Source organism: Fukomys damarensis, unplaced genomic scaffold (assembly GCF_012274545.1).
Source record: "Fukomys damarensis isolate Sample0158 unplaced genomic scaffold, DMR_v1.0_HiC HiC_scaffold_26, whole genome shotgun sequence".
NCBI lineage: Eukaryota > Metazoa > Chordata > Mammalia > Rodentia > Bathyergidae > Fukomys > Fukomys damarensis.
Window position 1 is genome coordinate 31830948 of NW_022900938.1, and position 17699 is coordinate 31848646.

The following is a 17699-nucleotide window of genomic DNA, read 5'->3' on the forward strand; positions in this document are numbered from 1 at the left end:
GCACCAAATACAGCCATTTCCTTCCACTTCACTTGATGTTAGCTCCAGTCACACAGGATTGTGTTTCGTTTCCTCTGCTATTGTGCAGGACCAGGGTATGGCCTAGCAGAGGACCTTAATACACAAATGAAAACATTTGAGAAATTCCCTATCCAGTTTGAAAGTTTATTATGATTATCATTTTTTAAATTTTTTTCTCAGGGCCGGGCGTGGGGATGCACGCCTGATATCCCAGCACTCGGGAGGCTGAGGCAGGAGGATCGCTGTGAGTTTGAAACCAGTCTGGGCTACATAGTGAGTTCTAAGTCAGTCTCAACTATACAGTGAGACCCTGGCTCAAAACAACAACAAAAAAAAATTTTTTTTTCTCAGATTAGTAAAGTATATAATTTGGCTTCCAAGCTAATAAGTGGATAAACAATAAAAACATATTCTAAAATATTTCAAGGCCACACAATAAAGTAGTTTTCACAAGATTTGGCTTTGGCAGTTTATGCTGGTATGCTGCTGGGAGGAGCACGCTTCCCTGCATGCCTGACCTTCAATGCCTATTTTCCTTACATAGTTAAGATATAGAATTCATCGTTTCAAAGACTTTGGTAGTCCTCACAATGGGTATATATGAGTTTATCTGACAAAAAGTAAAATAACATGAGCAGGAAAAATGTCCTAAATCTGAAAAGAAGCTTCAGAACAAATATAAGCAACGCTATTTACATCATTAAGGATCTTTAAAAGTAATATAATCAAGTAATTTATTAAGTCCGTATATCACATAAGTATCTTGATGTTGAGTTACAGAAAAATGTCCAAGATATTCAGGGAATATATTAAAAGGAGATTCCGTAGATCACATATGTGAGAACATTAGCTCTGGAATCATAGAGCATGGGATTTAATTCTGACTACGCTCTCCCTCCCTTCCTTCACCCAACTAAGAAGGTGACCTTGGCCTAATCAGTTTACCTCTTTAATCCTCTTTCAGTATTAATAAAATGTGAATAATAATTTCTTCACGAAGTCATTTGGAGGATAAAAATGAAATAATATGCCTAAGTATTTGATACAATGCCTGTCACTTAAGTCCTCAAAAATAATGTTATCATTGCTGTCATTCTTACCCTTATTATTCCACAAGACTGAAAATCAGGTGGTATGGCTCAGCAGAGGTGATGGGGTGGGCTGAGGAGAAACCAGATGCTGAAATATCCCTGGGTTTTACAGAAAACAGGGTGGTCAAACTTTCAACGCAAGGACCGTGTGACAAAAGGCATGTCTACATCTGTTGAAGAAATATAGCTAGATATTTTAAACACTTGGGCAGATTCATTAAGGGCAAATCTAAAAATGGTTATTAAGAGAAACAAGATCTGTTCAAATTTTTCCTCCAAGCCTCTAAGTGTTGAAAGAGCTTTACCATAAGCTCTTTCTTGGCATCACCTCCAGAGATTATCCTGAGAACAAATTTGAATCTGACACACTGTGCCTCTGTCACATTCCTGGATCAACAAAATCAGAGCAAATCTACCTGGAAGTATCTTTAAAATACTTTATGGCAAGGTCTTTTGCTAGCGATGGAGGTTGTATTAGAGTGAAAACTTAATTGCTACATTCTAGTCTCTTAGCCAAAGACTCACAACAAGCAAATGAAAGCGATTTTGTAGGATCAGTGACCTTTGGGGTCAAAATTGCATTCGGCAAATGTGGACTGAGGGAGACGGTTCAGACTCATCAAATTTGCTCCCAGATATCTATTGGAATTTGTAACCTTTGATTCAAGAATTTGTCAATTGGCCAGTGGTCTCTTCCTGCTTTCAAAAATAGTGAGAAGAAATATTAAAAATTAAATATTAAAGAAATATTAATCCTTTTCTTTCCTTTTGCTTTTCTCTAGGAAAAAATGATATATTTGGAGAAATGGTTCATCTGTATGCCAAACCTGGCAAGTCTAATGCAGATGTAAGAGCTCTCACATATTGTGACTTGCATAAGATTCAGCGGGAAGACTTGCTAGAAGTCTTGGATATGTATCCAGAGTTTTCTGATCACTTTCTAACAAACCTAGAGTTGACTTTCAACCTAAGGCATGAAAGTGCAAAGGTATATGTTAAATGTTTGCTTATTTTTGTACCTCCAACATTTTATTTTATTCTTGAATTGCACAAATACTTCTGAAAAAAACAAGCAAAATGTTGCAGCATAACTCACTAAATTCTAAATATAGAAGAGGAAAGGACAGCTGGATACTTTAAATCATAGAGAAGAAATTCAACCTACGTACTTTTAAATATGTTGAACCATTTTAATCATGTTAATCAAGTTTAAACTTTTGGAAACAGGTGAAATATTTGCGTTAAATAGTTTGCTGCTTATTGTGCCAATTATTTGTAAGAAATAGACAGCTTTAGGGTTTTAAAAGTTTATCTTCCACAAAAGATAAAATATCCTCTCAACTATTATTTATACCACTGACTTTTCAATAATAATGAAGATTAACCTCATTCAAACACAGGTCCATAATTAAACCAATTTCTAAATCAAAAATAATTTCACAGTAGAATCAAAATTAATGCTGCAAAATGAATAGTGTATGGTCTAAGAGAAATAATATTTTAAAGAACTCTATGCACTAGTTAACTGAGAATGAAGTTTGAGAGTGTAACTCTCATGTTCCTGACTTTCTTCCATTGCCATTTGGTCTTTGTGAACCACTACTATACTATGGATGTAAGACTGAGGTGGTAGCCTACAATTTATTAACAGGTTTTTCCTCCTGTAAGCCTTTCTCCCCCAAACCTCAAGCCCTCTCTAGTTCTGAATAATTTTCTTAAAATCATAAATCAAATACTGGGCACTTAATACTTTTCAGTGTGTGTACATGCTGACTAATGTATTATCTGCAAAAAGGACCCTTAGGTCGTATCCACATAAAATGTAAATTTACTTCTTAAAGTTAATCATTCTCAGTCACTCTGAGAGCCTGAAAGAGAAATAGCAGCTTTTAAGGTCACCAGGATGCCATTCAAGGTACAGATGTACCATTTCAGCTAAGTACCTTTTTCCAAACACTGAAAAGCTAAAAAAATTATTTATGTGATAAAAGCTTAGTTAGAGCATATATTTTTACAGTGGTTTTAATTCAGTACTTTCTCACAATCCCAATCAAATATCACCAGCTTTATTCTAATTTTACCTTGTAAACTAGCAAATATCTACCTCAGGTCATCTCTTTATTTAAAAATTCCCCAGTACAGGAATAAAACAAGAACTTTCCTTCTTATTTACAAAATGGGTACTGTACAGAGTGAACCAGAGTGGGAGAAGGAGGTGGGGACAAATATAATAAAGGGCTCTAAACATAATGTTCACTGAATTTGACAATTTTATACTTAGTCCTATGAAATTTAACCTTGTGATCATTATCATGTAATTTAAACATCATAGTTAATTATAATTAGCTTATACATTTTTATCTGCAGTGATACATCCTGTAAAGTTTTAAATTATTGTTATCTTTGTTTTAATTTTACCAAGTTACATAAAATACAATCAACAAAAAGGAATGTTTTGTTTCTAAATACTGACATCATTCTCAAATATTTCTAATAAATAACTTCAATTATTGTTTCATCAGTCCATTTTATACTTTAGAGACAACCATTAGGCAAAGTATTGTAACTATTTGCCTGCAATCTAATAATTATGGCTCAAAGTGGGTGAAGTGATATGAAATAGCAAAGAGTGTTAACAGTTCATTATGGTGTGGTTGAGTAACCTTCTATTTTATCTTCATGATCCATTAACAAAGTCTGATCTCTTACTACGATCACAATCCGTGAACGATTCCGAAGGAGATGACTGTAAACTACGAAGGAGGAGACTGTCCTTTGAAAGTGAAGGAGACAAAGGTAATTCATTCTTCTTCTAAAGTTTAAATCTGGTGCATGTGGCTTTTACATCTTCTGAATAAAATTCTCATTATAGTTCTGATTTCAAGAGTACATTTCATTTAGGCTTTAAGAGGGTGACTTCTTTCCTTTGTAAACTAGCTAATGATTTTCTGGTATTTGAGTGATAGTTCTCAATAATGTAATGCAACAAACCCATTGGATTTACAAAGACTTCACAGATAAAGAAATAAAGTAGACTGGTTAAAAAATGGAAGCCAATTAAGCATAGCTGAATGACCATGTCTTAGAGTTCTGAACAGAATGTTACGGAAAGAGGACTCCCGTTGCAGGTCAGGAGCTCAATCACCTTCACATGCCCCACTTGCATGTGTATGGCATGGATAAAAATGCAAATCAGCCTTTAAATCATGGATTCTGTAACAGGAAAAAGTCCACATCCCAATGGGCACCCAGATGGGAATATGTTTAAGTGTGGCTGGGCCGATAAGACCTTCATGAATAGACCTATTCTCTTGCCCCATACTGAACTCACATTCTAGTTCTAGTTGTATACTTCTTTACTTGGTCTCAAAGCAGCATCTGATACGATGAGTCAGTTTCTGCCTTTTTTTCATGAATATTCTTGGCATCTGCAGCCAGCACTTCATTCTTCCTGTTTTCCTTGTCCTCCCTAATTCATTGAAGACAATTTCAGGATTATTTTCTTCTAATCCAGTTCATTAATTGTTTTAGTTTCTTAACACATGTTTTAGGTCTTTTTGTCTTCTCATTGTATATCACACTGTTCTCATTTATATCTATCATTTGATGATATTCTCACATAGCAGGCATACATATTTACATCTTAATGACATACTACCTGAAATTCAATCACATATACCTTAGCTTCCTGTTGAAGCATGTACTTGAAATCTCAAGGGAACCGAAACTCAATGTTTCCCAAATTGAATTCATAAAGGTTCGAGGAAACACGTCACCCTTCGATACGGATGTCTCTGCAAATAGTGCTACCACTGAATCAATTGTACAAATGGGATATCTAGGAGGCAACCCTCTCTCACCCACGGTAGCCACTCTAGCAACAAGTCTTGTTATTGCTACCTCCAATATCTTATTTAGTCTTCCAACTAGGTCTTCTTTTGGTTCACATTTCTCCATCTCCATTGCCAATAACCTTAGACCAAGCTACCATAAACTACCCCCCTTGAATGGAGAAATACCTTTATAACTCACCTTCTCATGCACAACCTACATCTCCTCATCTATGCTGCACATTGGATCACTAGAGATTTTTTCCTAAATGATCACATTTATGGCAGCCATATATTCAAAGCATTCTGAAGACTTTCTGTCCTCATATCTTGAATAAGATTGGTTTCTAACTAACTTTTCAGTCTTATACCACCCTGCCCTTATAAGTTCATCTCTTCTGCAGCATCTATTACAATCACACTTATAGGTTTATTTGCATTATCATTTAATAAATGTTGCCTGATTTCAGATTGTAAGTATCATAGATGAGGGAAATTTTTGGTTCCTCATAGCTTCAGTTCTTGTGGCATAGCAGGTACTCCAAAACATCAGTTGAAAGAATGATTAAGATAGAACTAAGCATCTTCCTTTTGATTCTTTTCCTCCCTTGGCCTTCTTAATTCAAGTGCTTTTCTTAATTCTCTTCTCTCCTCTTGGAATCCTTTCCCTAGGAGATATTGTATACTAGCCTTAGCTTGCACCACATATCAAAGGAACTAAAGTACCCTCTTGTCCATGTACATTTTCCTCATATTTTATTATACAATTCCTTTAATTGAATTTATTCCCACTGTTCTTAAACACACACTAAATTAGATTTTTTTAATCAAGATCAATCTTCAAAGGTCACCTGTTTCTTTATTTTTCTCAAATGTTTAAATTTGGAAAGTACTTTCTCTTTTATGATATTATCCAAGTCTGCTCTGTACAGTGACATAATTGGCATTAGAATTTTGATAAACATCTGTTCAATTGGGCCAATGATTCAATTATTTGGTCAATTGCAAAGTAATAAAACATTCATAGATAATAATATTTTAAAACAATGACCTTCTTTTTTTCTCAGTGACTTTTTCTAAAATCAGAGCTACTACTCTCAAGCTGTTTTTCCATGGAGCTAAGCTAAATCCCTTATCCCAAATTTAATCTCTTGTTGTATCTCACAGGAAATGAAGAACAGCTTCAATGCTATCTAATTATATAATAAAGTGCTCTATACATTTGAAGATTTATTAAATCTGCCTTCAATCTTGTTCAATTTTCTCACTCTTAAGGAACCAATTTAACGTTTTCACCTCTTGATAAGACCCTGAAAAATGTCACAATTTATATCATATTCATTCAGTAAGACATTTCTACTGATTTTGAAAATTTCCCCTTTAATCACAGGCTTAGTCTATGAAACCCATTTTGTATATAAAGTGCAAATAGCAAGATATTTGACTGTCAATGAGTTACCACAAGTTGGACAGTGTGAAACATAATTAACTCTGGTTATCCAGAGTTTAAGAGCCTGTTCTAAATTTCTTAGAATTCCAGGGAACTGCAGGCAAGTGTAAAATTTGCCAAATATACTTCTTGATACAGAATCAGCATCTAGGTGAAAAACATTCACAAAAGTATGTATACAGAGAAGAGAGCTTTCAGAGGATTTGCTAATGCTAACTTGCATGTGGGTGCATAAACTAAAAGAGGCCTGTGCAATACCCTGATTAGTTTAGTGCTGTTTTCATGCCCACATAAAACACAACCTGGAAGGCAGAATCCCAAGAGCAATGATGACTGTGAAACCAATCACAAAGGTGTCAGGAACCTGAGGGAAGATCACAGAGCATGGAGGTGGGAAGAGGTTGAGCCCTTGGTTGCCCCTCAGGAGGTTACCTCCAGGAGACTGGACTTCTAGCTTCAGTCCTCACCTACACCCATTTCCAGTTATGCCTACCACATGGTACTAAGGAATTCACATCCTAGCAGTGAATTTTAAAAGAAAAAAATGTGTAGAACCTCTTGCAAGTTGGCTTTAGCATAATTAATTTGTTGATGAAGGTGAGTTATCCTTATCTTCACTTCTAAGGAAATAAATCTACTTCCCTACAAGACAGAATTATCAGCTCAAGTACAATTATGAGGATTTGGTTAGCTCTCTTTCCTTTTTAAATTTCTGGCATGGAAGAACCTAAGATCTTTCTTGTGTGCCTAAGGGCATTGTAAGAACAAGTGCTACATTCTATTGGCAGAGAAAATAAAGAACAGAAATCATGTATTTGTGATCTCATCAGTGGCCACAGACATTGTTAAAATGTGTGAGCAGAAAAGAAGTAAAGAGGAAAATGCTCCAAATAGCTTACTTAAGTAGTCTTCAGAGTTTATCCAAGTTGCTAAAATGATTCATTGTATCATGGAAATAATTTTTATTTTTAAATGATGTGTTGGTATATTGTATAATATACAATAAAATTAGACTACATAATGCCACTGAAGATAATATATATACATATATATTAAAATATAATACATAGGTTTGTTTTGTATATATTAGTGTGTGAAATATACCACTATACATTCATGTATATACACACGTACTTTTTTTTAATGATGTGGCTTATATGACCAAATATTTGGACTGTTAGGCTCAACTCTTTCCACCAATAGAAAGTACAGTATTACAGTATTTCTAATGACTGATCAGGGTACCTGTGACTATGTGACAGAGAGTAGCCCATGATGATATCACTGTAACAGCCCCAAGCCAATCACACATTTGTTTGGCAAGAAATGATTGAGTGCATGCTGAGTGCTCCTATATTTTTCATCTTTCTCCTTTTGTCTCATCTTGTTTCTATTTCTATTTTTTCAAAAAACTGTCTCTACATTCTAGAGATTTTTCATTATCAAAGAAACAAACAGAAATTCCGAGTTGTAGTTATTGTCTATGTGTCTACATTTTTAGCTTTTCATTATATAGTCCTCATAATTTAGTCGGAAAATAAAAATTTCTACAGAATTTTGCAAAATTTATATTTACTTTTGTACCAAGTAGTCTACAGAAAAGACGAGAATTTAAAAGAAAGGACTCTTTAATTGGTTTTAGTGTTTTGAAAGGCCACCAACATTATTAAAAATCATGATATGCAATTCCTGTTGCTATTTTAAATTTTAAGAGAAAATCCGCTCCTACAATTGTTTAAACTAAAGCATAGAAGTCCCCTGATTATCACAGGGAAATCGTGGGACAGAGAATACAGTGTCTCCCCCAAAAAACAGGTTTTGTGTTGATCGATTTGCCTCCCATTCTCCATCAGACTTTGCAGTTATCTTAACCTTCTTCCCAGTGTTCTCTCCCTGCATTTTTTCTCCATTTCCTTTCTTAAAAACATAAAACTGAAGAACAAAGCAGATAATTAGTCTCAATTAAACATCACTTGAAAAAAATTATATCGCAAAGAAAACAAATGTTCTTAGCAAAATATGTACACGTTGGCCCGCAAAGTTAAAGAATGCTGGGCTTCTTACTGATCAAATGTTTTTACTCTCTTGACTTTGAAACCCTAGAAAACAGATCTTGCAACTCAAAAACTCCCATCACTCTGCTAATAGAACACAACAATAAATCTCATTGCAAAGAACAAGAAAACCGCCAAAAATGAAAAATAAAATTAAAAAAAATAAGTAGTTAAACAAAAAAGAAAAATTAAAATGGTGTTGAAGATGTGTTTGTGGCAATAAAATGTGTGGAAATCAAGGTAAAAGCGTGTCCTGCATCCTCTTTACACAGAATTCTAATAGTAGGGACGATAGACTGACATTTTGTCATTAAAAATTCCAATGGTCCAGGACAGAATAGAATATCTTGAACTTGCTACATATTTCCTTTCAAAGGATTACAATAATATATGCCCAGTGATTGGCATCTGAAAGTAAGTTTTGAAGCTGTTTCTCCACACTAAAATAATTTCTGTGAAGGTAATTTAAGGGGCAAATGTAAGCATTGATAATTTATTCACACAGATTAGGGAACATTTCTAATCTTTGAATATAACTATTTTGATGTTCCTTGGATTATCTTCACCAATAACAGTAAATTCACCTTTTTCTAGCTTTATGGAGGTTTTGTTGATAAAAGTCACATGTATTTATAGTGCACAATGTGATATTTTGATAGATGTATACATTTTGAAATAATTACACAATCAGGCTGGTTAACATATCCATCACCTCATACAATTATCTTTTCTGTATGGAGAAAACATTTGAGATTATTCTTAGCAATTCAAGCACGTTATATATTAACTATAACCTACCTGATTTTCAACCCATCTCTAGAACTCATCCTAATTGAATCTTGTACCAATATCCCACTGATCAATGTCTTCCTAAATGCATCAAAATTATTTTAGTTTTTAAGATACTTTCATCTTGTATTTATATATAAAAGTGATTTCTAGATCTTCTTTCAATATCATCTGAAGTTATACAGAACTCAAAGTACTTGATTGCAAATGAAGAAATTTATTTCAGCTTCCAACTTTCTAGTGAAATGTCTTTGTAAGGCATTAGACTGGAAAATGCTCATCTTATGTCAAAAGTATCACCAGTGGGAATATAAAACTCAAATGCCAAGAAATCACATTAAATGCCTCTCTCTGACCAAACGTTATGCCTCCCTGTTGGGTCTGACAAATAAAAATGGTAATTAGTCTGAGAGAGAGACTCCATAAACAATGGAGAAAGTACCAATACTGGTTTCCAGATTCTTTGAAATGGAAGGATTTTGTATTATCATTTCTAAAATATATGGGTCAATCACTCCATGGGGGCACTTTTATTCTATGATCTTGAATTCATTCTGAACCTAGAGAGACTACCAGAAGACAAACCACAAAAGCTGTAGAATAATGTCCTCTGAGAAAAAATTGAAGGCATGAATTGTCAGCCTACAGAAACAAGATTTTCTGTCATTTGAATCAGAAAGTAAATTTGATGCTTCACTAAATAGGTAAAAATTATTCTTTGTAAAATCATGGTATCAGGAGAGATTATACAATCTCACTTCAGGGAAAAGAGAAAAATGTAAAACTCCCTCAGATTTATGTCCTTAGAATTATACTGTTTCTACACAAAGTAAGAATAACATGAAGAAAAAAAGCAGTGCCTAATACTATTCAATGTCTATCAAATAATTCAATTTAACTAGAAAATGGCAGAAATGGAGCAGTCCATCAAAATCTAGAAGTAGCTGGAGGGTAATTATAATGTATTTCAGCTGCCCAACTTCAGGTTTTACATCTGCCAGCATCCAGACTAAGCCTGAACAATTTTTATTTTTAATCCACAAATAGATTGTCATTTCAGCTTCCATTTTATAAGATAGGAAGGTAAGCTTTAATTTATCTAGTATGGAATTTAAAAAAAACATTGTTTCAGAGGGGCTGCATCAAAAGAACTGTTCACGTAGTACCTGGTTTAATGGAATACAAAAATAAATGCGGGTTTTTCTCAGAACAAATTAGAAATATTCAAGAAATTCCAACTTCTCTTTCTTATTTTATGTTTCTGCTTCTGCTGTGAACTTCTAAAAGACTTAGGTCCCATTCCTATGTAGTAATTGGCTTCATTTTTCTAAAAAAGTAAGTATTAGTACTTCCTCAGTCAATACTTTTGGTAAATACTTGTCCTAAGCTAAAGCAAGCAAGCTATAGTGCAACCTCACAATATGTTAACTGATGAATCTTATTCCTAAAAATCCAGAATGCAGGCATAATTTAATTACCTAATAATGAAGCCAGTGCAGTAGGTTAAACAGACCATTCTATATTTCAGGATATCAAAATTTACAGAGAACTCCCAAGGCCTCCCATGTCAGAGACAAAATGGTATAATAATTTGTAAGGTGTATTCAATGCAAATAAATATGTTAACATTATCTATACCCACCTAGACTGGAGGCATATAAATTAATGGTTTATTCAGATTATATTTAATTCTGCTGAGGAAAACGTCCATGAAAATGTTCAAAAGAAAAGCACTTTAAGAATAATGAAAAGTCTGAGTTGATTCTAATCCCACTGGTGTTCAACCAGAGACTACAAAAAGTTTTACTCAAAAGCTGCAAAGCAGCGCAACTCACTAAACAGATATGAGAATAATTTTTAAAATTAAGCTCTTTGATTTTTTCACATTTACAAACATACAATTGTTGAATGCTTTTTGAGGAATGAAATGCAGTGTTCAAAAAGTGGAGAATGTTGATCAAATTTTCAGAGGTCTTTGGAGGAGGGCAGAAGTTGAAGACAAAAAAATAGGAGGAAAGATAACAGGAATGAATTTTAGTAGCTTAAGAGGGCTTCATTACAATGACACTGAAAAAAATGACTTGTAAGAAGAGCTGATCTGAATATTTATAGCTGATTAGTGGTTGGATAGGGATGTATTAGTAACAGTGAGTAATCAATGTTGACTGATATTTGAGAATGGAAAGATCTGTGATTTTGTTATAGTGATAAAATCACTGAGAAGGTAGGAAATCTTAAAGAAAATAAATTAAGCAATTTGCACTTGCTGAATTTCACTTCAATTGACAGAACATACATTCCTTAATAATAATTTCAGATGAAGCTTATTTTTAAACTGTACATTTTTACCTCAGGCTGCTTTCTTGCTTCTCATGTTTTAAATTATGATTTAAACAATAAAGGAGAAAGTCTTTGTTTAATTTCTATGCCATGTGGGAACTTTTAAAAACAATTGGAAGTTTCTCTGGAGCGACCTTAAGTCAGTTCGTTTGGCCTTCTATAAATAAAGTAAGGACACCCAGACTTAGAGTAAACGGGGACACTGTCTTCACCATTTCTCTAGAAAATGATATACCTCTCAATGTTTTGTTGTTAGTTATTAGCAGGAACCAGAAGGAGAATTATACTGTCTCCACAGGACACTAACAGAAACAAGTGCTGAAATTTGTCTCTGAGTTTTTCCTGTTAAAATATATTCTAAGACAACCTTCAGGGCTGAAATTATCTTGTCATTTCAGTATAAAACATTCAATATGCACTAGTGGCTTTAATATAATTAGGTAAAACCTATCTCAATTACTGTATTTTAGCTCTATATTCTTTGCAGTATGCTATAAAACCAACCTTTCTGGAATGTCAAGGCCATTACATGCTTTGAACTGAAGTGCAAACTCAGTTCTCCAGTCTTCATTACAAGGAGACTTCCCATTTTGATCTTTGCAATGTGTGAATGACTTCTACACATAAAGGTATGAAGGTTAAAAATGTAACAAGCTTCACAGGGTTGATATTTTTGAATTAGTACACATTTTTTCCTTGTCTTTCTTATCTCCCTAAAGAGAGAGTGCACAAAATTCTCAGAATTCAAGTGACAGCTGAGCATGTATAAATGAGTTTATATTACCCTATTGTCTTCTCTGAAATTTAAATTTTATGATCACAAATTTTCTTTTAATTTTGAAATTAATAATTTATTTAATAAAGATAATTTTAACCATGTAATTTAAAAACATTCCCTCTAAGCAGCTACTGTTGCCATGGTGCAAAAGGTTTTATATGCCAGGAAGTATAATGTGCATAGAAGCTCACATTTGATTGGCTGTTGTAAAAAACACTTTTATATGATAGATTTTGGCAAAGAAGACAGTACAAATGATCCTGAAGATTCTGCAGGTACCATAAGACATTATCAGAGTTCCAAGAAACACTTTGAAGAGAAAAAAAGTAGATCCTCATCTTTCATCTCCTCCATTGATGATGAGCAGAAGCCACTCTTTGCAGGAACAGTAGATTCTACTTCAAGATTAGGGAAAGCATCTGGGCTTCATTTTGAAGAAACAACGCCTGCCTCAGGAAGAATGCACACAGATAAAAGGAGTCACTCTTGCAGAGGTAATGGAGACTCATGTTATTGGGTTGTCTCTCTTTAATGTTAGACCTAAAATGGTGAATTTTTAGAACTATACTGACACATATCGATCTGATCTTTTTTAATTTATGGAATGTTTGCTAACAGTTCAGATTTTAAATCATCGACAGCACATTTCCATAATTCTGGAATAAGCAGTAATTATTCCCAAATAATATCAGCATGAGATATCTTTGTGACCAACGAGATTTAACATAGTACCAAGTAGAAAACTGTGGGAAAACCTATGGAAGCAAATTATAGCAATGGAGAGATGATCAATGAATATTTTAAGAGAACTTGTGAGTTGGTTCTTTATATGTTTTTTTCTGTCCCCATTTCTCGATCTCAACTTTGTAGTTTTATAGTTTGAAGGGTCAGTGCTATTACGTTACAATACATACCAAAAAGAATTTTATTTTGTTGTGAATTATGAAAAAGAGAAGAGAAATACCCTGAAATGAAGTATATTCATAATAAAACTTTTTTCAACTTCCTAAGAAAACACTAAATTATTAATATTGTTGTAGAAAATACACAAGAGATGAGCAATAATGCTTGATTAATAATGTGTACCTTTTTATGCTAAAGGATGGAAAGCTCAAGGAAACTTTAAAAACAGTTACACGGAAGAACAATTAGCATAACAGAAGTCAGAGCTAGCTATTAAGTGGTACCCATAACAAACATGGGTTAGACCGCTTGGGTTCCAAGACCAACTCTGTCACTTGCTCCCTTTATAGCTTTGGATAAGTGATTTGACTGATCCTACTAAGACTCATTTTGCACATTCGAAAAATAGGAATAATCTTACCTAAGGGACTACTTGGTTATGATTATTAAGTAAGATATGGCATAAAATACTTTCTCTGAAATAAAATCTCCAACTCTAGTATTTTCTCACAAATTTTACTCTCCAACCTTTTTCTCATTTAATATTCTCCTATACATTTGAAAAAATCTAAAAATGTAAAGGCATAGCAAAACATTGAAAGACTATAACAAAAATGAAGGAAAAATAGAACGTTTTGGCCTAGCAGAAAGTTAAATTATTGCACAGAGTAAATAAACATCACTTATAATCACTAAAATTATTCCAAAAAATCATATTTGAACACAAAGGTTTTACTAAATCTAGGTTATTTGGACTTTATATTTTCCCAGAGTTACTTTCCGATCATGTCAAACCAGCTTTTGTCAGAACTGCACATGGAAGTAAGCTAAGAATATATGCAAATGTCCTCTGCCCTTGATCTTAGCCAAAAGGCTGAGAAGCCATTGTCCTCTGGACAATCTTAAAATCTTGATGAAGTGAGTGAAAATAGTACTTCATTTATCACAGTGGAAGAATGGAATATTAGATGTGATTATCAAATGTTCCATTTTAGTTATTTATGAAAATGGATTCTGAGAAGTGCTAAAAATAGAAACAGGTTGTACCATAGCAGTCAACAGCTCGGATGAGCTTGCTGAACAATCTCTACTATATCCAAATGTTGCACACTATGGGCTTACTTTTGGAGGAAAAAATAAGTGCTTTTTGTTGTTTTCATCATGGATTTTAGACTCTTGAGTGACAAATCATTAAAGATATATTTTGGGGATTTTATTTAACTTTATAGTGATTCTCTCTTGCAGTAAATTCTAATACCCTTTATTTTATATTTCTCCTTGCTGCTTCTTTCAGTTTTTAATTACCAGTATCAGCTGTTCAATAAAATATATTCTAACCAACAATTTTATACCTCCAAATTCATTTCAAAAATGAACATTGCAATCCATATTCAAGGAATAAATATCTTGAAAATGCATAGCTAAATATACATATGAATGAAACAATTGGTGTCCCGTGTAGCTTCAAATCAGAGGACACAAAGCATAATTGGTTAATGTGATGAGCTAATGTAGAATTTTTTTGTTTTTGGTTTTGATTTTTTGGGACAGGGTCTCACTGTGTAGTGAGACTGACCTGGAACTCACTATGTGGCCCAGGCTGGTTTTGAACTCACAGCGATCCTCCTGCCTCAGCCTCCCGAGTTCTGGGATTACAGGCATGCACCACCACCTGCCCCCCAGTGCTAATGTAGAATTTTAAAATTTGACTCTTTGCAAATTTTATTCCCTGATGATTTTTTTGGATTAAGTTTTCTTATTGAGTTTATTGGTACTTTTTAGGTACACAGTACAGTTACATTCATCATTGGGATCTTATACCTTTACATGACAGGACTTGGTTCTCACTTTTTCCCCATACCCTGTCCTCCCTTTACCTTATCTACCCTTTCCTATTTACAAAAACTTTGTTTCCTTAATGATTTTTAAGGTGAAATTCTGTGTAATGGTCAAGAACTTTAATAATATGTAAGGTGTGGCTATAACTACCTGCAGTTTGAAGTACTAACAAACTATAGTTTCTTCATCAATGGGAAATTTTATTTTTTATATTTTTGGCATCTGTCATTCTGAATCCAACAAAAGAACACATGTAGACAATACTTTTTAAAAATTGCCTCATTCTGTTTATATTAAGGTTAAAAATTGACCATAGGAAAATTGTGTACACAGAGTAAAAGAAATGGACTCTTATCCTTGTTATGTTGAAGTCAAAGGTTAACTTCAGAAAAACTGTGTACCTAAAACAAATGAAAGTTTACTTTCTACTCATCCATTTGTAACTATAGCAACATTTTCCAAGGCAACCAAGTACTGGCTCTGTCTGAACTATATTTAGAATACATATAAAAGGATGTTCATTTGATTAAGACCACTACCCAAGATTTCCCCTCTGACTCCTCATTTTTTAAATTGCTGTTAAAACAATATATGCATGTATCTCTAGATTTGAATGTGTAAATTATAATAAAGGAAGTACCTGTCACACAATACATTTCATTCATTTTTGATAAGATAATAATTTTTCTTGAATACTAAAGAAAAAATAGTATTCCCCATAATTTATTGCATATGATTCACCATTGTCATTTGAAAATCAATTTATTATATGTAATTTGAATATGAGAGAACTACTATGCAGATACAGGATTTCCATAAGCTTTCTTACTACAAATCTCATGAGCAACTGCAATCCTATCACTTTTTTAATCTTCTCTAAAGAAATGTTCATATGTGAACTGGCTATCAGGGGACTAAACAAGGTGTGTTGGAATCACCAAATCACTTTTATGTTCTGAATGCTTATTTGCTATTACTAACCCAAAGTTGAAAACCTAGTTTACTAAGATACTATATTATTATTTTACATGGATTAAAATGTCTATGAATAATATATCATATTTTGCAGGGAAAAATCTCTGGTAAAGTATTACTTAAAACCCACCATTTTTCAATGTCCATTTGCATTTTAAATGTTTGGTAAAAATGTCAAAATAAGCAATAAACTGTCACTTTAAAAAGAAAAGCTAACCTCCAGGATTCTGTAGGTTAAAGTCATAATTAGAAGTTTCGTAGTCAAGTCTCTGAGGTCTGTCTATAAGCCATACCCCCCAAAAAAAGAGCCAACCTCTTCTGTTTCTCCTGCTATCTTTGGATAAGCTTATTTCTTTTTATAGATTTCTCTACTGAAGCAGAAATTTTAAGCTTTTCATTACAGAAATTTATCTGTATCAAATGATTAAATACAGTAAGAGAAAAACCATAAGAATACAGAATTTTTGTTCTACCTAAGAGAAAAAATGCACAGTTTTCCTTCCTGAATATACTTTTTGAGCAACTATAGGAAAGGATCTTGTATATTCTGTTCTCTATTTCTAGAATCATAGTTAATTCTGTCCAATTCAGTTATTAAACAGGTGAGGCTGTAAATTCTGTAACTTCATATACTAAATTTTCTGTTTAATCATAGTTACCTGTCAAAAATTTTAAGTCTTTCTATCAAAACCACTTTCTGTAATTCAAATTTATTACCACATCAAAGCTAAGACCATTTTGTTTTTTGGTTATTTTTATTTCTTTTTATTAAATTTATTGGCACATTTTAGGTAGACAGTACAGTTACATTCATCACTGGGATCCTGTACCTTTACAGGACAGGTCTTGGTTCTCATTTCGCCCCATTCTCCAGCCCTCCCTTCACTCCCTCCTCCCTTCCCTGTTTACATTGTTTCAATGTTTTCCCTTTTCACATATTTTTCTTAAGCTTTGATTTTTTAAAAGCTATGCCTCATGAAGTTAGTATCTTTTAGTTATTCAACAAAATTTAAATCCAGTGTGCTAGCAATGAACAAGTAGAATTTACAAATTAGAACAAATACACAATTTAGAAGCCACCGAGAAGCGAGACGTGGTTGGAGTGGGGCGTGGGGGAAGGGGATACGGCTAATGTAACAACTCTGCAGCTCTGTTCTGTTTTTCTGGGGGCTTAAAATGTCTGGAAAATAAATACAGTTAATAAAAAGTATATTCAATGGGTGAAGACCAACATTAAGTGATTTTTCAAGTAAGGAAAAATAAATCTCGGGGCCGGGGATTTAGCTCAGCTGTTCGGCGGCCTGCCTTGCAAGCGCAAGGACCTGAGTTCAATCCCCGGTGTCAAGAAAATAAAAATAAATAAATAAATATAAGCATAATTCAAGACAGAAAATTAGTATTCATGCAGTTATTCCTGAAAGTCCCTACTGGAAAAGAAAGTGATTTTGTTGTATTGGGAAATATTATGTTGTAGCTTCTAAAACTATTTTTTTTTCCGCTTTAATTGAGTTTATTGGTACATTTTAGGGATACAGTACAGTTACATTCATTGTTGGGATCTTGTACCTCTACATGACAAGTCTTGATTCTCATTTTTTCCCCTTACCTCTGCCCTCCCCTCACCCCCTC

At 33.6% G+C, this 17699-nt stretch overlaps 1 protein-coding gene across 8 annotated transcripts in view; it reads left to right on the forward strand.

Annotated features, from left to right (window-relative positions):
* Positions 1-17699, forward strand: part of Kcnh7 (potassium voltage-gated channel subfamily H member 7) — a 434113-nt gene that overhangs the window by 403949 nt on the left and 12465 nt on the right. For 7 of the 8 annotated variants that reach the window (XM_010606854.2, XM_033756284.1, XM_010606855.2 and 4 more), the window contains 3 exons: positions 1895-2100; positions 3809-3908; positions 12584-12847. In XM_010606854.2, the coding sequence (XP_010605156.1) occupies positions 1895-2100; positions 3809-3908; positions 12584-12847 (570 nt within the window). The remainder of the gene's footprint in view (positions 1-1894; positions 2101-3808; positions 3909-12583; positions 12848-17699) is intronic. The other variant, XM_010606860.2, reaches the window with a different exon arrangement.